The sequence below is a fragment of the Cricetulus griseus genome, chromosome 2 (assembly GCF_003668045.3).
Source record: "Cricetulus griseus strain 17A/GY chromosome 2, alternate assembly CriGri-PICRH-1.0, whole genome shotgun sequence".
In the NCBI taxonomy this organism is placed as follows: domain Eukaryota; kingdom Metazoa; phylum Chordata; class Mammalia; order Rodentia; family Cricetidae; genus Cricetulus; species Cricetulus griseus.
In genome coordinates this window covers 26,918,111-26,944,515 of record NC_048595.1, presented here as the reverse complement: position 1 = coordinate 26,944,515, position 26,405 = coordinate 26,918,111, and the positions used below count along the sequence as shown (strand labels likewise).

At 48.2% G+C, this 26,405-nt stretch overlaps 1 protein-coding gene across 2 annotated transcripts in view; it reads left to right on the top strand.

The window, feature by feature from the left end:
- Positions 1-26,405, top strand: part of Stk40 (serine/threonine kinase 40) — a 40,507-nt gene continuing 14,102 nt past the window's right edge. Inside the window, exons 1-4 of one of the 2 annotated variants that reach the window (XM_027399253.2) lie at positions 1-385; positions 23,590-23,709; positions 25,134-25,219; positions 25,545-25,688. In XM_027399253.2, coding sequence (XP_027255054.1) covers positions 23,598-23,709; positions 25,134-25,219; positions 25,545-25,688 — 342 coding nt within the window. In that variant the 5' untranslated portion in view covers positions 1-385; positions 23,590-23,597. Of the gene's footprint in view, positions 386-569; positions 763-23,589; positions 23,710-25,133; positions 25,220-25,544; positions 25,689-26,405 lie in introns of those variants that run through there. The other variant, XM_027399252.2, reaches the window with a different exon arrangement.

Here is a 26,405-nt window from a genome sequence, read left to right as displayed (position 1 = left end):
GGGAGTGAGGTAGATAGCCGGCTGAGATCAATCATTGGAACTCTTCACTGTAATCTCCCTGAACAAGACTCTAGGGATGTCCAGGGTGGACTTGGCTATCCTCGTGGTTTCTAAAGAGCCTAAAGTGAAATGAATTGCTGACGTAGCGACAGCAGTCCTGTCTTCTCTTGAACCCAACCTAAGCGCTTTACCGCACAGATCTCCAGAGGCCGAGAAATGGGGACCAAGGAAATGCCTCTTTTCTAATGAATGCAGTACAGTTGGCGATTCTTGCGGCTACTAGAGACGTCCCCAACCGCAGCAAAGTGAGAGTAGGGTCGGCAAGGTTCTGCAGAGCCAAGGCTGGGAGGCGCCTCCGTTCAGTCCCCGTGGGTGTAGATTTGCGGTAAGTACCGCCTCCTGGTTGTCCAATCGTTTTACAGATTTCGACCCAGATTCCACCTAGAACCAATCGGCGATCTTATCTGGGCCTCCTGCCTGAAGGCTTCCGCCCATCCTCAAGATGGCGGCCCAAACCCAGACTCCGGCGAGGGGGCGGGGGGAGGGGCCGCGGGGCGATGCGTCACTTCCGTTGTCAGGTGGCGGCGCCGCAGCCATGGAAGGAGGCGGTGGCAGCGGCTGCGGCTCGGGTGGCTGCGCTGGGAGGCGGCGGTGAGTGGCTCCCACGCCCCCGGCCGGGCCCCGGCCACCGGGACGGAGAGCCGAGCAGCCCCGGCTCCGGGCTGCGGACTATGGGCGAGCAGCGCTGAACCCCCGGGAAAGGTGAGTCCGGTGTCCCGGGACGCCGAGCCGGGTGGGGGCTGAGTGCTGGCGGGGCGGGCCTCGGTGACCGTGGCGGAGGGACCCCGGTGACAGCTCGAAACTGTCCAGCGCGTCAGAAACGGCACTAGCGAATGCTCCCTCCGCCGTCGGGGGTCTGTCCTTGGCGGCGGCGGGCGGGGGCGGCGGCCGCCGGGAGCCTGGGTCTTCGCCGCAGCCCTGGGGAGTGGGCACTGCCCGCCTTGCCCAGACCCACTCAAACTGTCACTGGAGCAGCGGGCGTTAGCCCCGCGCCGAGCTTCCCCCTACAGAGACCCCCTCCTCGCCGTGCTTCTCTCCTGACCTAGAGAGTGACTTGAAAGTTAGGACGAGTCAGTCCCCAGGGAGAGCCAGCCAAGGCTTTCCTCCTGGAGCCCTCACCCGTTGGCACCGACACCATCGCTGCTGGGGAATTTTCACATCCTGGGCGGCGTTCAGGTGCGAGTCACAGCTACCTGCTTGCCAGATCCACGTTGGGCCGGTCTTCACCGTGGGAGAGCTTGCTGTGGTCAATGTTTCACCTGCAGGTCCTGGTCAGGCCCGCCCATTCCTACGCTGCTTGGCCCCACCTTTCAACCTTGGTTGGGAGCTTTCCGATTCCCGGTGGCTTTTCTGTCCACCCCCACCCCCCAGGTTGTTGGCGGAAGGAAGAGATGACAGCCGCCTTCAGTGGCAGGATAGACTTTGCTCCGTTTTAAGGCACTGAAGGAAACCAGTTGGCTTTGCTGGTTTTGAGAATCATTGAGGAAGAGGGTAGTCATGCTGGGCTGGGCACCTTTCCCTCTTGGCTGAGTAGTTTTGCATGAGATAAGGAAGAGCAAAATCTGTAGGGCCCAGAGAGTTCCCATTTGTAAACAGTGCTGGGAGTTCCTCCTGCCCTCCTTAATAGCTTTGTTATGCCAGTTGTTTGTAGATTAGACTTAGGACTGCCAGAGATAGTCCTCATTCATTCATTCATTCATTCATTCATTCATTCTTCACATAACAAAAGGGTCTTGCCTGCAAAGGCGAGTGCTGTGCAGTATTGGTAGGCTTTGGATCCATACTCCCTAAGTTCAAATTCTGGTGCGGCAGCTTTCTGGTTGTGTGATCTTGGACCCTTTGTATCAGTGTCCTCATTTGGAAAACATCTGTAATGATAAAGCATTATTATGGAGAGTTACGAAGTTAACAACACATAATAAAGAGATTCTTATCTGAACTAGTTCTCTGTCTAGTTAGAGGAAACTGACCTGCAAGTAGATAGTTGAAATGTGATCTACAAAAGCAACAGGAACTGAATGCTGAGGGGACCCAGTAAGGGAAGCTGCCAGCTCAGTCTGGGACATGGAGGCACGAAGTGGAGGGGTACCCTAGGAAGAGTGGACAGTGGTGACAGGAGTCCAGTCTAGAATGATGGAGCACACGCATGCGTGGGGGCAGGGGGCGCTTAGCCAGGTGAGAATAAAGTGGAAGATGCTGTATGGAGAGAATTGCAGAGAGTCAGAAAATTTGAGTTTATTTCAGAAACCTCAGCTTGCTCAGTATAGTGGTATGGAAGCTGACATAGTACAAAGCAAAGCACAATAAGTTGATGAGGAAATGGACATCTCAAAGGCTAGTAAAAAGCTTTTATCTGAGGGGTAACATGACTAGATCCATGTTTTAGATAGCTTTCTCTGTGCAAGAGAGGTGAAGAGCTGGAGGGTGAAAGAGCTAGAGACCTCATTAGAGACCACCTTGCTTCTCCAAGAGGAGAGCTGGCAAAGGCGTAATGGATCTGTGTTGAGAAGGCACCATTTGCAACCTGTGCTACGTGGCTAACCCTTTGCAGTGCCTGGCACATGCGCCCTTCTCTTTCTGAGATTTCAGGTTCCCTAAGCAGCTGGCAAGGTAGGTCTTCCCTCCCAGAAGGCGGGTTGTAAGGGGTGTTTTATTTTCACTCTTGTGCCTTTAATGGATAAGGTTGTAGAGGTTAAGAGCTTGTTTGGCTCAAGCATATCTGGTTCTAATCCCAGCCCTGCTAGCCAGTAGGGGCTACATCATGTCTCTATGCCTAGATTTCTCATTGTAAAAAGAAACAGTGGGACTACCTCCCCAGAAGGGCAGTTGGGAGGATTAAGATAGATGTTGCAGGGTTGGTTAGTGCTCAGCATGCACTGGGTGGTAAATGCTTAGCAAATGATAGTTTCCATTGCCAGCTGCAGGAAAGGTCTGGGAACTACTTGAAGGCTGTTCACAGGAACTGGAGCTGTCAGGACTGTCATGAGGGGTTATGAGAACACTGAATTTTATTGTATTCTTTCTGAAAAGATAGTAGGGACTTGACCAGTCTGTATAGGCGCAATGTACATTCATTCAGCTCTTTTATGAAAACCTTTTTAAAAAGTAGAGGCAGAGCTAGGTAGCACTGGGAGGCAGAGCAGGTGGATCTCTGGGAGTTTGAGGCCATCATGGTTTACCTAGTGACTTTTAAGACAGTGAAGGCTACATAAAGATACCTTGGCTTGCCTGGCATTGGTAGCACACACCTTTGAGCTCAGGGGGCAGAGGCAGGTGGATCTCTGTCAGTTCGAGGCCATCATGATCCTCAGAGTGAGTTCCAGGACAGCCAGGGCTACACACAGAAACCCTGTCTCGAAAAACTAAGAGAGAGAGACTGAGACTCTGTCTTAACCCTATCCCAACCCCCAGAAAAGTAGAACTGCTGAGAAATAAAACTGTTTTGTTTTGGCCTTTTGAGACAGGGTCTCTCTGTGTAGCCCAGGCTGGCTTCAAATTTGTGTTGATCCTCCTGCCTCTGCCTCGATAGTGCTGGAATTACATACTTGTGCCTCCAAGTTTGGCAGATAAATAGCATTTTGTTTGTTTTTCAAGACTGGATTTCTCTGTGTAGACTTGGCTGTCTTTGGAACTCACTCTTTAGATCAGGCTCGCCTAGAACTCAGAGATCCTCCTGTTTCTGACTCCTGGGTGCTGAGATTAAAGGTGTGCACCACCACCACCACCACCACCACCACCACCACCACCCAGTGATAAATAGTATTTTAAAGTATGAACTGGAGAAAATGTATGTTAAGTTCTCTGGAGTCCCCACTAATGAGCCTAGTCTGGAACCTGAGTTAGCATCTTCAGGAAACATCACATTTGATATATGTGTGGTGCATCAGGTATAATGTATGCATATGCTTAGGTATATGGTGGCTCAAAGTAGAGCGTCTCTGTTGTGCACCTGTGAATTTCCCCATGTGACTGTCACGAGCTGGGTACAGGAAGAGGGGAAGGACAGACTCTGCTTTGAAGGAGGGTGTGTCCAGAGAAGACAGGCACCCTGATCCATTGGCACTTGCACAGACAGGCCCTGGGGAATCATTCCCAGAAGTCTGTGCAGTATGAAGTACAAATCAAGGGAACAGAAGGTATGACTTGCCTGGGGACGAGGACATTGAGGAGAGGTTTGGAGAGCCCTTAGAACTTTGAGAAGTGGATAGTTTCCTGGGGTCCTGTGAAGCACTTTAGGCAGTGGAAGCAGTGTGACATAGGTGTGTGTGTGTATGTGTGTGACAGTTTAGGTACCACAGGGGTTCTATCATAGACTGTAACAGGACTTGGCTGCAGGACGTTCTGGAGAGGTAAGTAGGTAGGTACCCAGTGAAGATGCTCCAACTTTGTTATTCTGTTGGTGCCTGAGTGCTGGAGACACATTAAAGTTCATCTTCCAAAGAGCCCTCTGGCTTCAGAAGAAAGATGGGCCAGGGAGAGTGAGTGCTGCAGTAATCACAGGCAGGCTAGTGGGGGCTTGGACCAGGGCAGCTGAGAAGTTGGATTGCTATGAGTTCAAGTCCAGCCATAGTACAACAGTCTCAAAAAAAAAAAAAAAAATACTGTGTAGGAAGGTTTGGAAGAGGAAAAAGAATGTGATCAAAACATAGTGTATAAATCTTTTAAAAATAAAAAAACTTGAAAGTTTGAGGATGTTGGTAGAGTGTTGGCAGCTATGTTGGTAGAGTGTTTGCTTGGCATACATGGAACCCCTCGTTCAGTCCCTAGCAGTGCATAAAAACTGGGTGTACTGGTGCATGCCAGTAATTCAGCACTGGGGAGCTAGAAGCAGGAGGCTTACAAGTTGCTGATCATCTGCTACATAGCAAGTTTGTAGCCAGCCTGTGATACACTACACTAGCTAGACCCTGTCTAAAAAGTGGGGTGGATTGGATATAGGAAAGCAGCCTGAAGCAAGAGTATCTTTTTTTCTCCACCACCTTCTCAAGTAAGTTTGTAGCTTCAAGGTGGCCCCCAGACTCCCCTACACATCTTCCCAAGCCCTGGAATCAAGAACCCAGGGGGAGAAGCTAGTGTTGTGTTTTTTTTTGCTATTTTAGAGATGGTTCCATTGATAGGGTGCATTCTGTCCTTCTAGGATACATCATGCACCGTATTGAGTGTAAATGTTGAGCAGGCTTTTAGCTGGACTGACTTTCTTTTCCCTTTTCAAATTATTTTTTGTTTGTATGTGTGTGTGGTCACATGAGTTTATGTTCACTGAATGCGCGTGTCTATGGAGGTCAGAGCGCGTCGTCAGAACTCTTGGACCTGGAGTTACAGGTAGTTATGAGCTACCTGATGGGGGTGCTGTGAACTGAACCCAGGTCCTCTGCAAGGGCAGTAAAATGCTCTCAACCAGTAGGCCATTTCTCCAACCCCTGATTTTCTTCATACATGTGATTTAGCACACCCTAAATATCTGTGTGTGGGACAAATGCCTAGAAGGGCTATTGCCTCAAAGAGCTGCTTTTGCTTCTTCTTTGACAAGGTCCTTCTATAATAGCCCAAGTTGTCCTCAGACCTACAACATAGCCCAAGCTGGCCTTGAACTCGCCACCCTCCTTTCTCAGCCTCCTGAGTGCCAAGCCTTCCTAAACCCCAGCAAGTATGCTACTCCTGAGTGAGCAGATAAAGCCAATCATCTTTCTCCTGCTTGTGGCAGATATAGGGATAAGCGAGTGAGGGTGGGTGGCAATATGGATTCCTGGGGCTTAGCTCTCTTCAGGCCTGGTGACTGCAAGGACATCCTAGTTGTCAGGAAGCAGACCTGAGGTGGTGTCCCCTCTAAATATGCATGCAGACTGCCACCTACCCTCAAGAGGGTTAGACATAGACTCTTTAGCCTTAAAGAAGTTTGCTAGCTGGGCGATGGTGGCGAACGCCTTGAATCCCAGCACTCGGGAGGCAGAGGCAGGCGATCTCTGTGAGTTCGAGACCAGCCTGATCTACAAGAGCTAGTTCCAGGACACCCTCCTAAGCCACAGAGAAACCCTGTCTCGAAAAAACCAAAAAAAAAAGTTTGCTGCCCAAGGGTCCAAAAGGAAGAGAGTGGGTTGTCATAGGGTGGGAATTGGAAAGAGAAGGATTGACTTATTTTTGTCTTTGTGTCTAGGCACAGCTGGTATGATGAGGTGTGTTACAGGGGTACTTTTAGGGAGAGAATTACTTGAGTCTTGGGGAGAATTGGTCCAGCATTCTGTAAGACTTTGGACACCATGGCTGGCACCTTCCAGGTCTGGCCAAAAAGTCCTGCTGCTTTTGCATTATGCTCAGTGCTGGCAGCACCCTGGGTTAGGGGTGCATCCCGTGGGCAATGGGTGTGTTTTCTTTTGAAGAAATAGGAAGGAAGTCAGCAACTACAAAAGGCTTCGCATCACCAGATATCCCCTTTGGAGTATCCTGGACACTGTGTGGCCTTGGAGGGGCTGGGCTTGTCTCAGTTTTACCAAACAGTTTGGCTGGAATCAGAGGGATTAAGGAATCTGCCCCACACTAAACAACTCATGAGAACAGAGCCGGGACTTTCCATCCATCCTTGTGTGACTCTGGAACCCATGCTATCCCTTCTTCATCCTGGCCAGGCTCTGGCCCCAGGGAGCCTAGTCCACAGAATCTTGGAGTCACAGAGCTTTGAGCTGGAAGGGACCTTGATAGCACTGAACCAGTCCCTCCTTTGCTTGAAAAAATGGAACTGTCACTGCCTGGAGACAAGTTCCTCTCTTTCCTCCCTGTGGGAAGCAGGTAGGGACACTTTAAAGCATGTTAGCCAGTTGTCAGATCTGACTTCAGAACCCAGATCTCACTTGCTAGCCAAATGACCTTGAACAAGTCTTCTGAGTCCTAACCCTCACCTGTAAAAGAGACAACCATCCCTGCACAAAGATGGAACCAGGTTACTGTGGTACCAAGTTTAGTGTCTGGCCAGGGCTGGGATAACCCACTGCTGCCTTCACTAGTGGTCTGTGTATACATACCTAAGGCCCAAGTCAGCCTTTAGTACTGTAGATTCCGGGTGGCAAACAGGACATTCCTTATAGGTATGTTTGCAAGCTGCCTGAGGGAGCTTATATTTACCAGGAATTGCCTTGACCCTTCTAGCCTTAGCTCCTGGGACTGCCCTGCTTCAGAATACAGTTCACACATCTGGGCTGTTTATCTTCCACCTGCCACCATGTCACAAGATGTCCAGCCTCATTGGATGCCATTACTGCACTTAGCAGTTTCAATCAATTCAGCAAATTTTCAGATTCTTAAAAATTAGCATTATAGCTGGGCGTTGGTGGCACACGCCTTTAATCCCAGCACTCGGGAGGCAGAGACCGCCGATCTGGAGACCATTGAGTTCCAGGCCAGCCTGGTCTATAGAGTGAGTTCCAGGACAGCCAGAGTTACATAGAGAAACCCTGTCTCAAACACACAAAGTCATTATAATAATCTATTGGTAAGTAATCAAATAGTATACAAGAATATGAATGAGAGTTATAAAAGTTTTTCATCCCTCTTTGGATTCTTCTAAAAATTCCCTGTGCATATTCAAGGGTGTTTTTTGTTTTAGTTTGTTTGTTTTTCGAGACAGGGTTTCTCTGTATTGTTTTGGAGATCTGCCTGCCTCTAACCCCCTTCCTCCCCAGTGCTGGGATTAAATGTGTGTGCCACCACTGCTTTGTACTGTCTTTTTTAAATTTTTTAGCCAAAAGAAGATTGTATGTACATATAGTATTGCCGTTTATTTGTTTGGTGGATTGGTTTGAGACAGGGTTTCTCTGTAACTTGGCTGTCCTGGAGCTCACTGACCTCTGACTCTCAAATGCTGCCATTTAAGGTGTACACCACCATGCCTGGCTTACAGTTTGTTTTTTGAGGGGGGGATAATGTATCATAGACATTTTCCTCTGCTGGTATGGACTTATTCTCAAAGGCTGCATAGTATTTCACTCTCTAGCTAGAACATAGTTGGTTAACCATTTTTTTTTTCTTCTTGGTGGGTGGTTAGATCGTTTCCTGTCTGGCTCTGTGGGTATTTTGATTTGTGTATGTGTATAGTTTGTCTTTTCTCTTCTGCAATGCATAATACCCAAATTGAATTGATCTTTGTGAACTTGCATGCTCAGATCTAGAGAATAAATCCCCAGAACTACTGGAATTACTCTGCTCCCTGGCATGTGAGTTTCCTTTTGGTGGTTCTTATTTCATACACAGCATGTGGTTTTCTGAATAGCTGCTGAGTGTCCATGACCTGTGGTGAAGACTCCTCAAGCAGTATATACTCAAGCAAGACATGTGCTCACATTAGTGTCTGGGTGGTGCTTCATGGTCCTTGAGATAGACTTGCTCTAGCCTTTTGGTGGCTCGGAGCACACATGGGCCTATCCATCTGCTTTCTACCCACCAGTCTCTGTAACCACACAGGCAAGAGCATTTCATGAAACTTCAGAAACCCAAACTGTGTTGTTCACTATTGAAGTTAGGCTTTTGTTGTTAGTTTAGTTTTTGTTTTGTTTTTGTTTTTTTGTTTGTTTGTTTTTGAGACAGGGTTTCTCTGTGGCTTTGGAGGCTGTCCTGGAACTCACTCTGTAGATCAGGCTGGCCTGGAACTCACAGAGATCTGCCTGCCTCTGCCTCCCAAGTGCTGGGATTAAAGGCGTGTGCCACCAACGCCTGGCTAGTTTTTGTTTTGTTTTTTTTTTATGGGGTCTCAAAGCCCAGGCTAGTCTGGAAATCACTCTGGTTGACCTAGAACTTGTGAATCTCCTGCCTCAGGCTCTGAAACACTCGATTACAGGCATATGCCACAATGCTTACTTTCTGGTGTGGGGAATCTAGGCAAGTGCTCTACCAACTGAGCTACAGCTTCAGCCCCAAGTTGTGAAATGTAACTTTTTAGAGAGGCAGGTTAAAAGAAGTAGTTTATTGGCTCTGATCCATCTGCCTTTTTTGCAGGGTGACTGATTTTTTTTCTTTTTTAAATGTTGAAGGCGGTATAAGGGGGAAATTGCTGCACGAGTGCTCAGCCTTGGCTTTCCTGTGTCATTATGAAAATCTGGGCCAGACATTTGCCTGGTGCTGTGTGCAGATTGGTTCTCAGCAATTCTGGTGGCACACTCTTCTTGGGGGCAGTGCCACCCCACTCCTCCAGGTGAGGAGGCTGTGAGGACAGCAATGGATGTCCAGGTCACACAGTGGACAGAAAGGTGACTCTCAGACTTAGCCGTCCCTTCTTTGAGCTTCTGTTGCTCTTTCTTTGCCTGATTTCCGCTATTCTGGGTGACAATACTTGAACTCCATAAGGGACCCTGTGGCAGGCCTGTTCTTGGGTTGAGTCAACCACACAAAGCCATGACTGATATTTTGAGCTGAAGGGCCCCTGAGTCACATGCTAGCTCCTTGCTGTGAGCTTCTTTTCTAGCCAGTGAGCCATCAGTGACTTGCTCAAATATTCCTTGCCCCATGGCACAAGGCCCCCTGCAGAACCACGACCCATCACAAATGTCTACAAGCCAGTGTGCTTGGCTGCTTTTCTGCATTGGAGATACCAGGCCAGCACAGCTCGAAAGATCTAATGAGACTGTCCCTTCTTCTGACACCCACACGCCCTGACAGATTTTTTTGTTGTCACATCAGCTGCTTCCGGAGGCAGGGAGGAGGGGTCGTTGGTGACAGGACTGGCTACAATGTCCTGGATCCTATTCTGGTGGTTTCTAAGTGTGATTGCTGGTGAAACCTGCCCTCAGCAGCAGCAAGTCCCCTTCAGCATCCATAGGGACTGGTGTGGCACTGTCTTTTCCCCAGAGGAACCACATAGAGTGCCTGTTTGCCTCCGGGGCACAGCCCTATGGCTTTTCTTCTAAAATTGCTCCAGGCCCACCCTGGATGCCACCTTGTCTTCTAGTGGAGCCCACTGGGGAGTCCTGAGGGCTTGAAGTGATTCCAGTCTCCTGGTATGGTGCTCCATGGTAAAGCCTGCCTCCTGGAGGAGAGAGACAGAGAGCATCCCCTAGCTGCAGAGTGGGGTTTTAGGCCCCTTTCTGGTCCCCAGACTACAGTGCTCGGCATGACCGACTGCTGCTGAGGAGAGGCTGCCTTATGGCAGCGGATGTACTTTGGGGGAGCTGTGCAGGCCCTTTGTGAGCACCCCTCCCACTTCCCCCTGGCTGAGTCACTTCCTCTCTGGCTGCAGCAGGTATTCTACCACTGGCCCAGAGCAGAGGGTGAGGCTCGCTCTGTGTAGCGCTCTCAGTCGTAACCCCATGAACTACAGTGCAGCATGTAGCCAATGGTAGGATGTATTTTCCTAACCAACGGGAGCTGTGTGTATCCTCTTACATGTAAAAAGTGAGTAGAGTCATCACTCTGTTTGGGAATAATGAAGACAACAGCACATGCATGAGTCTTTGTCAGAATCCTGGCTGAAGTCAAAGGATTACTGATCCTCCTCCCATCCCCCAGCATCCATCCGGAGCACAAAGCAAGTGGCTTCCAGTGGTTCTTTTGAGATCCTGGGAGAGAATTCACGCCCCTTTCAGCAATATTTGCCATTCAGATTCAAAGGGATAGCCCTGAAACAGTCTCACTCCCGTCAGGGCAAGAGCAAGACAGCAGGACTCTGGGAGCTCCTGGCCACCAGGCTTTGGTTTCTCAGTCCTGAAAAGGCAGACATTTGGTTCTGCAGGTGTAGTTTAGTGGTAGGGAACTTGCCTAGGATGCATAAGGCCTGGGTTCTATTCCCAGCATTGTAACAAACAAATAGATGAAGGAATGAGAAAGTTGTTAGAATTATAAAGAACCCAGGTAGGGCATGGTAGTGCAGGCTTGTAATCCGAAGCACTTGGAAGGCAGAGGCAGCAGAACCAGGAGATTGAGGTCAGCCTGATCTACAGATTGAGTAAAGCCCTGCACTGGGGGGAAGGGGTGCTAAGAATGGGTCCTTAGTAATTAATTAGAAGGTGCCCTTCAAGTACAAGCCGAAAACTCATGTGCTTGGAGAGATTCTCTACCAGGTCACCTATGCACCCAGCAAGGACACTTGTCTTTCTCCTGCTGGCCCCAAGATTAACATCTAATCCTTTGGACATCCTGTGAAAGAAATGTTACTATTACTTTTTTATAAATGAGGAAACCAAGGCCCACAAAGGGCAGGGGTAAACTCACTTAGGGTTACAAAGCAAATGAGTGATGGGAACTAACCCTGAACCCTGGAATACATGACCTTTTAGTGGTCTTGCTCTCCCAACTGGCATTTGATTAATTGGTCAGTGGCTTGAAATCCTTGTTTGTGGGCTGTGAATTCCTCTTGCTTCCTTGAGTGTAGAGAACAGATCTGTAGGGAAGTTGGCAGTCTCGGGTGTAGTGGGGACAGTTAAGGAAGCAACAGACTTATCATTGGAAAACCTGTAGTCCTGCCTCAACTTTTTTTTTTGTTGTTTTTTTTTTTTTTTCTGTGAAACAGTCCTGGCTGTCCTGGAACTCACCCTGTAGACCAGGCTGGCCTGTGCCTCCTAAGTGCTGGGATTAAAGGCATGCACCAACACCTCCTGTCCCTGCCTCAACATTTTCAGCTAGCTCTTTGACTATCGGCAGGTTCTCGGCATCTCAGTTTCTTTTTCTAGAAAGTGTGCGTGCACCTGTGTGTGTTGGGGAAGATCAGTTACAATTATGCACTTGCAACTGCTTTGTAAACCATACAGCTGTAAACAAGAATTATTTAGGATAGTTAATGTAAGAATATAGACCTCCCACTTGGATTCTAAGGGACCTTACATCAAGGTCTGGTCTGTTTGTGGGCTCATGCGTGTGGGTGGGGGGTTGGTTCTACACATGAATGTGTTTGATTCCATGGTTGGGATGTCTCTCCGCTATCTAAACAACCCAGTTTAGACCTTGTCCTGCTCGTGCATTTCTGACATGAGCCTTTTTATTTAATTTTTCATAGGAAGGGTCTCACTGTAGCTCAGGCCAGCTTGAATTCACGGTGACTTCTTGTCTCCGCCTCACTAGTACTGGGATACTCTTCTCTCTCAATTTCTCTTTTTGTTCTAATTTTCTTTGGGGGGGGGGCAGTTCTCATGATGTGACCCAGTCTGGCCTCCTGACTCTACTTCCTGAGTACTGGGATAATAGGCATGTGCCACTACACCCAGTTTGCCAGGGGATCTTCTTCCTGGTAGACACTGCCTAGTCTGCCCTGCTCTGTTCCCATCTGTTCCCACACCAATCCCGGCCTGACAGAGAGCAGGGTCCTCCTGTGAATCACACTTTGTGCCTCCATATCCAGCTGTCTTCATCCCCTGCCCTAACATTGGCCTCGGTGCCTTATAGATGCCTGGCCTGTTTTCTCCTGGCCTTTTTGGCAGGCACTGGACTCGGCTCAGGCAAGTAGACATGAGTTGGACTTGTTCTCTGGGAGCCTGCAACCTGGGATGGGGGAGTTACACAAATCAATAGGCACAGCCCAGTGAGCGCGCAGAGGTGTGGTGCGGGGTGCTCTGGGTGGTAGAGAGGATTGCCTGGTCCTGGCAAATGGTTGTGAGTATTTGTTATAGGTGACAGACACGTCAGTGAGGACTGAGAGGACAAGCAGGCCATAGAGAAGGGCAGGGCAAGACTGTTCATGGCACATACAGCACCCATGACTCATGGGCTACATTTAGCGTCATATAAGAGCAAGGAGGTGGGGGAGGTAGCCTGGGTCTGGCAGCCTCACTAGGGAGCTTGGGTTTCTTTCTGAAAACTGGGAGCCTTGGAGAGCCCCTGCGGCAGATAGCTGGCCATGCCACCTGATGAACTCTGCCTCATTACCCGGCTAGCAGAGGCAGTGTCTTGTCTTTGATGGAGTGGTTGGTCCCTGCATCCTTTCTCATCAGCCTGAGGGAGAGCAGCGGCCCACTCACTACCCTGACCTTGGTGCAGAGTACCGAGGATGCATTGCCGATAGGCGCCACCAGGTGGTGGACCTGAAGATTACAAGTCCTCATTTTCCTCATTTCTTGGCCATATAAGACTAAATCTGTTCCTGTCAGGCTGACTCTGCCAGGCAAGAGTGAGGTTTCAGGTTCTCCCACTGCGATTATGTACCCAAAGACAGGCCCTTTTAAGCTTGTGGACTGAGTCTTGGGAGATATTCCAGCTGGTTGGACTTTGTCCTGTGTCTCTGAGAATACGTGACTCTTGTCCACCCCCAAACACCTGTACCTCTATTATATAACTCACACATGCTTTTCAAACCCAGGAAATGTAACTGGGACTGGAGAGGTGGCTCAGTGTTAAAAGAGCACTTGTTGCTCTCCCAGAAGACCTGAGCTTGGTTCCCAACACCCACATCAGGGGGCTCACAACTGCCTGTAACTCCAGCTCTAAGGAATCCAGTACCGCTGGGCGTTGGTGGCTCACACCTTTAATTCCAGCACTCAGGTGGCAGAGGCAGGCGGATCTCTGTGAGTTCGAGGGCATCCTGGTCTACAGAGCGAGTTCCAGGACAGGCTCCAAAGCTACACAGAGAAACCCTGTCTCAAAAAAACCAAAAAACACAGCAAACAAAAAGGGAATCCAGTGCCCTCTTATGAGAACATCCACACATGGTCTACATTCACACACACACATACAAGTAAAAAAAAAATTAAGAAATTAAGTATAAGTGATGCAGTGTCGTCATATATTTATACACACACACACACACACACACACACACACACACAGGGTGGGGGTGTCTTTATCCTTTGCTGGTTGCCTATGTCCTCTATGACTTTCTTCTCCAGAATCACCCCTTGCATTTATGTGCTGTTTGTCTTTAGTTTCTTTTATCTTGCTGTTTTGTTTGAGACCAGACCTTACTGTGTAGACTTGGCTAGCCTGGAATTCAACTATGTAGCTCCAACTCAGAGATCCACCTGCTTCTGCCTCCCGGGTGCTGGGTTTAAAAGTGCACCACCAACAAAGACTCACTTGGTAGCTCTGGTTGGCCTAGAACTCACTATTTGCCTCAGACTCAGAACAGTCCTTGTGCCTCAACCATCCCAGTGTTGAGATTCCAGACAGGAGCCAGCCTACCCAGTTTAGTGTGCCCCCTTCCTTCCTTCTCTCTTTTTCTTGGGATGAGGTCTCACAAGTCCCCAGTCTGGCTCTGAGCTTGCTGTGTGGCTGAGAGTGACCTTGGATTGCTGGTCTTGAACTGTTCGTCTTCCTACTCCCTACCTGCTGAGGTCTGTGGATGGTTCTACACCTGTATGTCTTGCCTCAGTTTTTCTTTGGCATTGATGTTTTTGAAGCATGTAGACCCATTTTGTTGAAAGTGCCTCAACTCACCAGGTGGTGGAGGCGCACGCCTTTAATCCCAGCACTTGGAGACAGGGGTAGCCAATTGCTTTAAATTCCAGGCCAGCCTGGTCTACAAAGCTACACAGAGAAACCCTGTCTCAAAAAAAAACAAAAAACAAACAACAACTAATAAAACCCCAATGACAACAAAGAAAGTATCTCAACTCTTGGCTGGAGAGATGGCCCTGAGGTTAAGAGCACTAGCTGCTCTTCCAGAGATCTTGAGTTCAGTTCCCAGCAATTATATAGTGGCTCACAACCGTCTGTAATGATATCTGGTGCCCTCTTCTGGTTGAAAGGCATACATGCAGACAGAGCATACCACCACCACCTTGTTTCTCTGTGTAACAGCCCTAGCTGTCCTAGAACTTGCTTTGTAGACCTGGCAGGCTGGCCTTGAACTCACCGAGCTCCACCTGCCTCTTTCAAGCCACCACTGCCTACCAATAAATGAGAGACAGACAGACAGACACACCCCCACTCAAGATTGTCACAGTTAGATTCATTTTGTACCGTTTTGCCAAAGAAGAGCATAAATAAGGAATACGTCCTTGCTAAATGTGCCATACAGGTGTTTCCATAATCAGGGAGAGTAACTTCTGCCATTTGGACTGGTTGCAACTTGCTCCTCTTCAGTTGGAGTGAATTGCACAGAGCCTTTGACTGACGGTTTTGAGAAACTGTTCACCTAGAGCTAGCTCCACAGGAAGTCTGGCAGTGGAAAGTCTTACAGCCCAGCATCCGTGCTTCTCCCAGCCCTGCTCCAAATGCTCTTAGACCAGAGTCTCTTCAATTCCGGTTCTTCCCTCACCCCCACACTTTTCCCAGACTGGAACGGGATGGCGGAACTGTCATAGATGGCTCCCTCATCCCGGATGGCCCCTTACTGTGTCCTGAGTAGACCAAGTGGTGTCAGTCTTGGCCTGCAGAGTAGAGTGCCTCTGCTCTCTGAAGGACCAGTGAATGAAAGGATGCTCTGCTCTGCCTCCACTCTGCAGAGCAGGTGTCCTGTTGACCCCCACACAGCTGTGCTCAGCCTTCTACAGCAGTCACACCTCTTCTGCCCAGCTCTGCCCCAGGCCCTCAGCAGCTCAGCTCTCCAGGCTTCCTCTTCTCCCTGTTGGTGGAGCATGGCTCTCAGGCTAGCTACCAACCATTCAGGCCTGTAGTCTGAGGCAGCAGACAGCATATTCAGCACCCCTCAAGCCAGGGCGCCCCCTGCTACTGTGGTTGAGCTTTTGTTTTGTTTTGTTTTGTTCTGTCCCCCTGGGCCGGCCTAGAACTTGCTATGTAAACCAGGCTGGCCTCAGACTCACAGAGATCCACCTGCCTCTGTTGGGATTAAAGGCGTGTGTCACTATGCCCACACCCAGCTGCAGTTAAGCTTCTAATAGTATAATTTATCAAATGGTTGTACTATCCCAACAGGTCCTCTGCTAATTAAGTGTGAATTATCCACTTAATTTGGAGGACAACTATGGAAGTAAGGAAGGCACTATTCTCTAGATACAGACAGAAAAAGACCCTTGCCCAAGAGCTCATCACCAGTGACAGTTCTGGGTTTGAATGTGTATTTCACTTACTCTAAACTCTTTGGCTGCCAACATATGGTGATCTCTGTGGCTCAGGGGAGTAGGCGGGGCATGAGTCAGCTAGGACCTGAGTCCACAGTGCTCTTGGTGCCCTGGGAGAATCTGGAGTGGGTCTGGACACAAAGACTCCTAACCAGTGCATGGCAAATGAGGGCAGGTGATATAGGTAGAGGTGTAGGGTCCTTGCCTTCAGTAGAAAATGCAGAGGTTAAAGACTAGAACATAGCTGGCTCACAACTCAGGAGCACTTATTTTTATTGGCTTTTTTTTTTTTTTTTTGGACAGTCAGGAACCTGAGAATGGAGCTTGGACCTGCTGTCAGGGACAGCTTGCATAGGAAATTGTTGGCTGAACCTGACCCTGCAGAACAGACATAGTTGTTTGGAATAGACTAGTGGGCACTGGCAGCTGCTAACAAGCATGGCTCCCAGCTGCTGTGTTCATGGGCACACACAGCGACATGTGTACACACAGTAAGTCATTCCTGCCCAGGACCATGTTTGTTTCCTAGCCAGGACTGTCCTACTCTTTACTTCATTGTGTGGGTTTGTGGGGCTACCCAACTCTTCAGAAACCCAGTGGCTGCTTCTAGAAGCCTAGGACCAAGATAGGAGGTGTCTGTGATTCTGGTACTCTAGAGGCTGAAACAAGTAGATTGCTGGAACTCAGGAGTTGAAGGCCAGCCTGGGCAACATGGAAAATTCCCATCTCAAACAAGAAAAGTTGAGGTTGAGTTGTGGTGCTTTCTGTCCATATACAGGCCCATGGCTGACCCTCACTCCTGGGCTCTGGCCATCTTTAGCTGTAGAATCTTCCTTATCACTTACAGCTCTGGCTGAAGGCTCACATTGCCTGGTGGCTTTAAGGTGACATCCCCTCCCAGGTTCCCCATAACTCCCATTTTTGCCTCACTGAGCTTTCTGTTCAGTCTCCAAGGGGGTGTGGCACCGACTTGTGTGGATAGAACATGGGAAAGTTGACAGATTGAAAGCTGAGACTGTTAAGACGACAACCTGGGAAATGTTAACCAAAATCTGAGGGGTGGGGGGAGGCTCCACCCCAGTCTGAGGTCAGCTGTCTGGGAGGCAATGCCTGAGTCCTTTTGAGACCATAGTAGCCTATACTGTCACTGCATCATCACAGGTGCAGGAGACCTCAAACAGGCCTTTTTTGTGAACCATTTAGATATACACTTGGAGGCATTCCTTGTCAGGGCAGAGCCTCCCTGAGTACCTGCGGTCTACAGGAGTAGGGGCAAGGGGGTCTGTGTCTGAAAGCCCAGTCCTCCAGTTTTCCTGGCCTATCTCTTCACTGTGCTTCCTTTGCTTCAGTCAGCTCTGGTACCAGGAAATGATGTTCAGGAAGGGAGGAAGGCAGGCTGGGTACCTCTTGTCTGCCAGCATCTTTTCCTCTCCCTGGCCATCTGCTCCCATCCTTCTGTCTGCCAGCATCTTGGAGCTGTTCCCATGCCATTTGCTGGAGTCGAATCCTGAGTGGGGTCGGCAGGGTCAGGCTAAGCCCACTCATTGTCTGGGCCACAGCTGCTTCTGGCAAACTGGCGTCTAGACTGTGTGTAGGCGAAGAAGCAGCATCTACACAGATGTGATATGCCTGCCTGGTGCTCTCTGGGGAACTGTGGAAGAAAGAGTAGGCCCAGCACCCGAGAGAAAAACAGGATCAGTCTAGTAATACCAACTACTACCAGGCTGCTGGCCCTGGCAAGAACCCGTTACCAACTGGAGGGAAGGCATCTAACTACTCATTACCAAGGTGCAGTGGCTGTGTGTGTGTGTGTGTGTGTGTGTGTGTGTGTGTGTGTGTGTGTGTGTGTGTGTGTGTGTGTGTGTATTCTTTTTCTAATGGTGGTGACAGTAAACAGACACACAAACAAATACATTATTTTTTAAAATGCTGGAAGTACATGGAGGAAATCACAGGACACCAGGAGTATGAGACCAGGTGAAAGCCATTGGCAATGAGCTGTCAAGCTTAGCTTCTTTGAGGAAGTTATGTGTATATTGATGATGCCAAGAAGTTAGCCAAGCAAACAGCAAGAACACTGGCACATGCTATCGTCTGACTTCAGTGTTTCCAAAGCTATTTCACGCCACTCTGCTTTGAGCATGAACTTGTTTGGCAGAGTCCATAGCCAGATCTAACCATGGCTCCCACTCCCTCTGTTGTGGGACTTGTGGCCCTCTGCATGAGGAAGCTTCCCAGAGTACCAGCAGAGGCTAAAGGGACAAACAGGTACTTTACTGGATAGCAGTTTAAACAGCTACACTTCCATACACGTGGAAATAAAAATAAAAAAAAAAAAAAAATGGAGGATGGACCAGCTGAGTTCAGTCCCCAATACTCACATGATAGAGGAAGAAAGCTTTTTCCCACAATGGCATGTCTGCTGTGATTTGTATATATACCTACACACACATTTATATAAATAAAAAATGTAATCTTTTTCTAAATAGAGAACAAAATAGAGAAAATTTAAAAAGAAAGAATACATATAACCAATAAGCATGTAGAACAAGTTCAGCCTCAGACATAAAGGATTATGACCCTGCCAAAGCTACACAGAGAAACCCTGTCTCAAAAACGGAAAAAAAGAAAGAATTATGACTTTAAAGTAATAATATCAGGGCTGGAGAGGTGGCTCAGCAGTTAAGAGCACTGACTGCTCTTCAGAGGACCTGGCTTCAATTCCCAGCAACCACATGGTTGTTCACAACTGTCTGTAACTCCAGCTGTAGGAGTCATGATACCCTCACATGGACATACATGCAGGCAAAACACTTATACACATAAAATAAAAAAAAATTTTCAAAAAGTAATAATACCCCTTCTATCACTCATGGTATGGGTTGCTTGCAGGAAAAAGGAAACAGTCCTGGTACAGATTCAGTTATTCAGAGAGAGGCAGTCAACGCTCATTTAGGCTAAGCCTTAAAAACAATATAATGATGCAATAAACCATTTCATCTCTCCAGTAATCCTGTGCACAGTTAATGTTGTCTCCATTTTATAAGAGAGGAATTACAGTTGCAAGGTCACACATCAGGTCAGGATCAAATCTAAGTTCTAAAGATATCTCATTTTCATTCCTGTGCCCTTCATCACTTGAATTCTCAACAAATAAAGACTCTCCCCTCCCCCAGGTGGCTGGCTAATGGCGCTGGCTGTCGTCAGTTGCCATAGCCTTCCTGAGAACAGCTTGCCACTGTGTGTCAAACACTTTGAAAAAACGTTCACCCTGCCAGGCAAGATGGCTCACACCTCTAAGCCAAACATTTGGAGGCCTGAGAAAGTATCACCATGTTAGACCCCTGGAAAACTCAGGTATCTGGGGTCCCAGGCCATGACTGCGGTCATCCCAATCACCAGGCGGATTCGAGAGCTTGCTGCAAATTGCATGAGGCTTTATTGTAATTTAACGAGCTAACCCCCTGTTAGCTCGGGTCTTTCACCCACCCGCCATGGTGAATGGCTAGCAAAGACTCTGAGAAGCCACAGGACCGAGATCTTATAGGGCAGTGTAAGGGGAGTGTCTAGGGGTATGCACAGGCTCAGGATTGGTGTGCCTCCAGCCTTGGAGGGCTTGCCCTGTGTTTATTGGCCAACTGGTTGTTATGGCCCATAGGCCCTCCCAGGGTGGTTGCTATGCTCTGTGCGTCATTGCTGTGCGCTTGTCCGTAAAAGTACACCCAGTGTCGTAAAGCATAGCGCCACCAGCTAACTTCTGATTGGTTCCTTGTCATGAGGCAGGCATCGGACTTTCTAGTGACTAAGACAAGGTCAAACAAGCACGTGTTCGGCTGTTATGGCTGCCAAGAGGGGAGCTGGTCCTTTCAACCACAAGTTTGAAGCCAGCTTGGACTATATAGTGAACTATATAGTAGTCATCATGGGCTAGACACAGTGGGTTTCAACCTGTGGGTCACAGCTCGTTTGGCAGGTGAATGACGCTTTCACAAGGAGATGTTTAAGACCACTGGAAAACACAGATTTTTACATTACAATTCATAATAGTAGCAAAAAGTACAGTTATGAGGTAGCAACAAAAATAATTTTATGGTTGGGGTCATCACAACATAATTATTAAAGGGTCACAACGTTAGGAAGTTTGAAAACCACTGGGCTAGAGTGAGACTGTCTGAAAAAAAATTAATGAAAATTATAAAAATAAAGTTCTTTACCCGATTTGACCCCGCAGTCTTCTTGGCATTTATCCCAAGAAAGGGAACAGAATGCCAAGAGCAGTCCCTATGAGCTGCCATGAGGTTCTTCTGGGTCTGCCCACCTTTCTGAGGCCTGACTCAGAAAGGCATAAGTATTTCTTTGTCTCTTTCTTTCTGGTGCTGGCCAGAACCTAGGTTTGCTTTTCTAGTACTTTGGGCTCCTTAGTCACTCACATTCCCCATCCACCAGGTGGCTGCTTGCAGTGTGGCTGACCTCCATGTGCTGAAATATTCCATTCCCTCCCCTGCATAGCTGCTGAGATTTACAGTTTGGCTGCCTTGGGGGTTAAACTTTAAAGGAAAAAAAAAAAAAAAAAGGAGCTAAAATGTACAGGCATATGTGTGACCATAAAAAGAAAAATGAAAGGAAATGGATGTCCGTAAAGTGGGAGATAAACCAAATCTCACATGATGCCACTGAAGAAGATTGTCAGCTGCTTTTATCATATACAATTTTTTTTTTCTGTGATAAAGGTGGAGCCCAAGGCCTAGGACACTCTAGGCAAGTGCTTTGTTTTGCTTTGAGACCGTCTTTTCTGTGCAGCCCTGGATGTCTTCGAACTCTTCTGTATAGACCAGGCTGGCCTTAAACTCACAAAGATATGCCTGCCTCTGCCTTCTGAATGCTGGTATTAAAGACCTGCATCAGCAGGAGACAGAGGCAGGCGGATGTCTGTGTGTTCGAGGCCAGCCTGGTCTACAGAGTGAGTTCCAGGACAGCCTCCAAAGCTACACAGAGAAACCCTATCTCAAAAAACAAAAAAACAAAACAAAACAAAAAAAAAAAAAACAAGGGCTGGGGAGATGGCTCAGAGGTTAAGAGCACTGACTGCTCTTCCAGAGGTCCCCAGTTCAATTCCCAGCAACCACATGGTGGCTCACAACCATCCCTTTGTTGTTTGATCTGGTGCCCTCTTTGGTGTGCAGATATACATGGAAGCAGAATGTTGTATACATAATAAATAAATATAAAAATCTTTAAAAAAAAAAACCAACATGCACCAAACCTAGTCTCCCCCCTTTTTTCAGCCTTAATAGGATATATTTCACAAACTATAAAATTCTACCTGAAATAGGGAGAAATTGCATAATGGCATCAGAGTGTGGTCCATATTTTTACAGTGATCTATATTACTGTCTGGAGAGCAGGCATCTAGGTGGTGAGGTTAGCTTCCATAGTTTTCATGTTGGCCTGTTTTTCAGTGTTGGTGCAGGGAATGCCAATTACTTCTATATGGAAAAAGAAATCACCTCTCACCTGGCCTCCTTCCTTCCCCATTCCCTGGCTCCTCACATCGGGCTCTCAGCAGCATAGACTCTTGGGAACTTGTTGCTCTGGCCACAGTACATTTACTTTCGTGGTCCCCTCTCCAAGACCATCTATGCTGCTGTCTCAGCCCACCCCTGTTAATTTTCCCCCGAGCCCTCTGACCTCCGCCTTCTGCCTCCACCAGGGCTCTGTCTCCCCAAAGAAAACAAGAACTTAATGTTTCTGTTATCCTTGTCATGAGGCTAATGTCTTCTAGAACCTGATGCCCTGTATTTGCCTTGTACTGAAGTTCTGGAGGGGATGGCTTACCAGGAAAATTACAACCCCATTGACCGGCAGCCACAGTGACCCTCCCTCATTTCTCACAATCCCCAATCCTTTCTCTTCTGCTGGGCCGTGCCGGGCTTGTATCAATCCCATGCCACAGAGGCTATCTATTCCAGACTGATGTCTTTGGGGCTGCGATCTGGAGCAAGCTGAATGGCCCCGGGTCCATCCCTGAGGCGGGGAGTGCTGGACTGGGAAACTCCTAGCTACCCAAAGGTGATAAAGATGAGACACAGACATCTTGTCATTTCAGGAGGGCTCTCAGTCTATGCTAGAGTCTGAAGTCCACGGTTTATTCAAGCATCCTCTTAAATAGCTTTCCAACAGTGGGGGTGACTGCAGAAGACATCTACTATCATGTATAAAGCTGATATCAAATAATTATTTTAATCCTAGAGGCACCCTCAAACAGTCCCTAGGCATGTAAACAAGCCCTCAGAACAGGTGTGGGTACACGAATGGCCTATGTCTGTTGTTATGCAAACGAGGAGAAATTCTCCACTGAGGCCAAGCCAACCAGTGGTAATTAGCTAGCATCTGAAAGACAATGGGAGATTCAGGCTCCTGGAATTTAGCTGAGGTTTGGACCCCGAAATCTTATAATTGACAATTTTTTGAGCCCAGACACTTTTCTTTTCTTTTTTTTTTAAAGAATAGTATCTTGGAGCTAGAGAGATGGCTCAGCAGTTGAGAACACTTGCTGCTCCTACAGAGGACCTGGGTTCAAAATACCCATACAATTAAAAGATAGTATTCATGGGGCTGGAGAGATGGCTCAGAGGCTAAGAGCACAGGCAGAGGTTTTGAGTTCAATTCCCAGTAACCACATGGTGGCTCACAACCATCTATAATAAGATCTGGTGCCTTTCTCTGGCGTGCAGGCATTCACGCAGGTAGAATACTGTATACATAGTAAATAAATAAATCTTTTTAAAAAAAGTTAGTATTCATTATGCTGGGAGGTGGTGACACATACCTTTAATCCCAGCACTCAGGAGACAGAAGCAGGCAGATCTGAGTTCGAGGCCAGCCTGTTCTACATGGTGAGTTCCAGGATAGCCAGGACTACACAGAAACCCTGTATTGAAAATCAAAAAACCCAGAAAGTTAGTATTCATTAAAAAAAAAGTTTATCTTGGTATCTACTACTTTCAAGTGATCATGATGGATAGTTCATTAATTAAAAGTAAAAGAAATTCAAGGTCATTCTTGACTACATATCAAACTTGAGGCCAGTACTCCTCAAACTTTGTGGGCAAGAAGTTTGATATGCAGTCAAGTTTGATAAGCATCATGTATAAGAGACCATTTCCCAGGGTTCCCCAGTCCATCACTACCTGGAGTTGATTTAGGGGTGGTTACCACAGGTCTTTTGACTATGAGCATTGGAGGTAGGGGGCCACTTTGAGAACAGCTGCTCTGGGCTGGGGCTTGGTTGCCTGGGCTGTCTGTATAGAGGTTTGTCTTCAGCACCCACACAAGTCCTGTCTTCTGTCATCCCTTTGGCCCCTTTACAGCAGACATCCCCACCCTCACTCCCTCTGTGATCTGTGGCCGCTGCCTTCAAGGACATCTGCCATTGATGTGTAATGTGGTTCTTTGTCCTCAGGAACCTTGATGTTCCTCCTGGTCGGGAGAAGGTGGCGGCGGCGGCGGTGTATGATGTATGCTCCAGTTGAACTACTGGCTGGGTTCAAGTAAGGAAAGTAGTTGCTTTACTCATTGGAAGGCTCTTTTCTGTCTTGTCCAGAACTGAGAATGAAGCGGAGAGCATCAGACAGAGGAGCTGGGGAAACGTCGGCCAAGGCCAAGGCTCTAGGGAGTGGCATTGCTGGAAATAATGCCAAGAGAGCAGGGCCTTTCATCCTGGGTAAGTGTCTGCCCTAGGGGAGTGGGTGTGGCCAGGCACAAGGGCTCTCATTCTGACCTATCAGCAACAGAGCAAGGTGCCTACCACAGCTGTGCAGGGCCCTGATTTACCAATGGAAAACCCAGGCTGAGGTCACCCCATAGCAGAGGTTGTCAGTTTTTGTCACCACATCAGCTTTGGATCAGGAGCCAGACTCTCACCTCCTACCCCCTAGATAAGAACTCTAGAGTAACAAAAAACTCACAAAAGCATCTAAGGTACTACCTGACTTTCTTGAATAACATGATTGATTTTAGGGGTTTTCAATAGGATTTCCCTGAACTTCTTATGTTTAGACTAGGTTGCCCTGAACCCACAGAGCTCTGCCTGCCTCTGCCTCTGCCTCTACCACCCAAGTGCTGGGACTAAAGGTGTTTACTACCATGCTTGGCCCAGAACTTCTTATAGAATACTATGGAAATCCTGTAGAATTGAATGTTTTCCGAAGGCTGAGGAGCAGCAGGGCATTCTGCATGGTGTCTGAGGCTCAGCCAGTTCAGGTTGTGGCCAGGGCTGCAGGTAGTGTGGGCTCTGGCACCAAGGGCTTGTTGGGACTTTTTTTTTTTTTAAGATTTTATTTATTTATTATGTATACAACATTCTGCTTCCATGTATATCTGCACACCAGAAGACGGCACCAGATCTCATAAGGGATGGTTGTGAGCCACCATGTGGTTGCTGGGAATTGAACTCAGGACCTCTGGAAGAGCAGTCAGTGCTCTTAACCTCTGAGCCATCTCTCCAGCCTTTGTTGGGACTTTTGCTTTAGGACAGCCTTTGGTACTTACAGACACTGCCTAGTCCCAATTCAGACACCCCACAAATAGCTCCTAGTGGTGCCTGCTGCCAGCAAATAGCCTTGTGCTGTTTGCAGGGGTGTAGCGGTAAATTGTGATGAAGATAGATCATTCTGCCCTCACAAAATTTAACGTGTTTGGGAAAAAAAGACTTCAGCTGAGTACTCAAAGGAGATAAGATGGGGCACATGTGAGAAGGGTCTGAGGATATTGATGCCAGAGAAGGCCTTACTGTCTAGTCCAGACTGGACTCAAGCTAGCCAGCCATCTTTCTGCATGAGCTTCCTGAGTGCTAGGGTTACAGGTGTACACCACTCTGGAAGCCCTTTTTGAGGAATGTGTTAGCAAAGCCAGGTATATATCAGACAGGGGCACACACATCCTCCTCCACCTTGTAAGAGGTAAAACTCTCCACCAAAGCCAGGTATATATCAGACAAGGGCACACACGTCCTCCTCCACTCTGTAAGAGGTAAAACTCTCCACTAAAGATTTTGGGGGCAGCTCAGTAGGTATAAAGAGAACATCTAGCCAGAAGGCCATGGTGGTGATGTTCTGGAAAATATGCTCATGGTTTTATGTGCCGTAGGTCCCCGTCTGGGCAACTCACCAGTACCAAGCATTGTGCAGTGTTTGGCAAGGAAAGATGGCACGGATGACTTCTATCAGTTGAAGGTAAGCAAGCACAGGCTGGGACCCTCAGAACCAGGGCTGTCCTAGCAGCTGTCCCTCCTCTTTGCTTTTGCCCCTGTATCACCCGTGAGCACGAGTAGCTCCATTTCTTCCCAAGAAACAATCAAGTTCACAGTCTCACTCAGCTCCTGATTAAAGAGCTCTGTGTGAATTACAGGCTGTCAAGAAAGGCAGCTGCCAACCATGCATGCTTGTGTGGGGTCGGGCGCAAGCATCACACTGCCAAAGTGAGCCTGCTTCCCCTGTCCTGCTGTCTTCCTAGATAAAGGAAAGCATTTGCTCTTTTTCTTTTTGTGCTTCCCTAAAGATTCTCACCCTTGAGGAGAGAGGGGAGCAAGGAATAGAGAGCCAAGAGGAAAGGCAGGGCAAGATGCTACTGCACACCGAGTACTCGCTGCTCTCCCTGCTGCACACACAGGACGGCGTGGTCCACCACCACGGGCTCTTCCAGGTGAGTGGCCCCCATACTCCTTGTCCTGCCACATCTCTTCTGTGAGCAGCTCCCAACTTGACTCGTGACTCTCAGTATTCCTTCCCTATTGGCCATCAGGACCTGACCAGGGGGATTTGTAGGATCATGACAGTTGCTACAGTGCCCATGGTGATTTCAGCCTACCCAGATTGGTCACAAGGACAACCTACAGCAGCCAGGCTTGCTTGGAAGAGCTGATTTTCCAAGGGAAAAAAGGAAGTCATTTAATGTCTCCGTGCTCTTTCCAGCTATTTTCTAGATTGGCAGACTAGACTGAAAGGCAGAACAAGAAAGAGTTGGGGTCACCTGTGGTCAGCTCTCACAGTGTGACTTTATATACCACAGTCCTGCCTGTCCAGGCAATTCAGGTTGTTCAGATGTCCTTGAGCATCTTTTGTGTGGCCTCAGGCAAGTTATTTCGGTCTGAGTCCTAGACCCATGTTCTGTAGAATGGGAAGAATCATAGTGGCACCTGCCCTAAGGCTGGTAGGCAAGGCAGATGGATGCACAGTAGCACTGGGAGCCCGCCCGCCCAGTGCTGGCCACTGTGACGCCTGTTCATCATCACCATTGTTTCCCTGTCAGTTTGATCCCTGACCAATAAAGTAAGTGGAAAATGCTAATGAGGCTGAACTGCAGCTTCCCAGCCTGGGGATAACAGTAAGATACCCACCCACAGCCACACCTGTCAAGGTC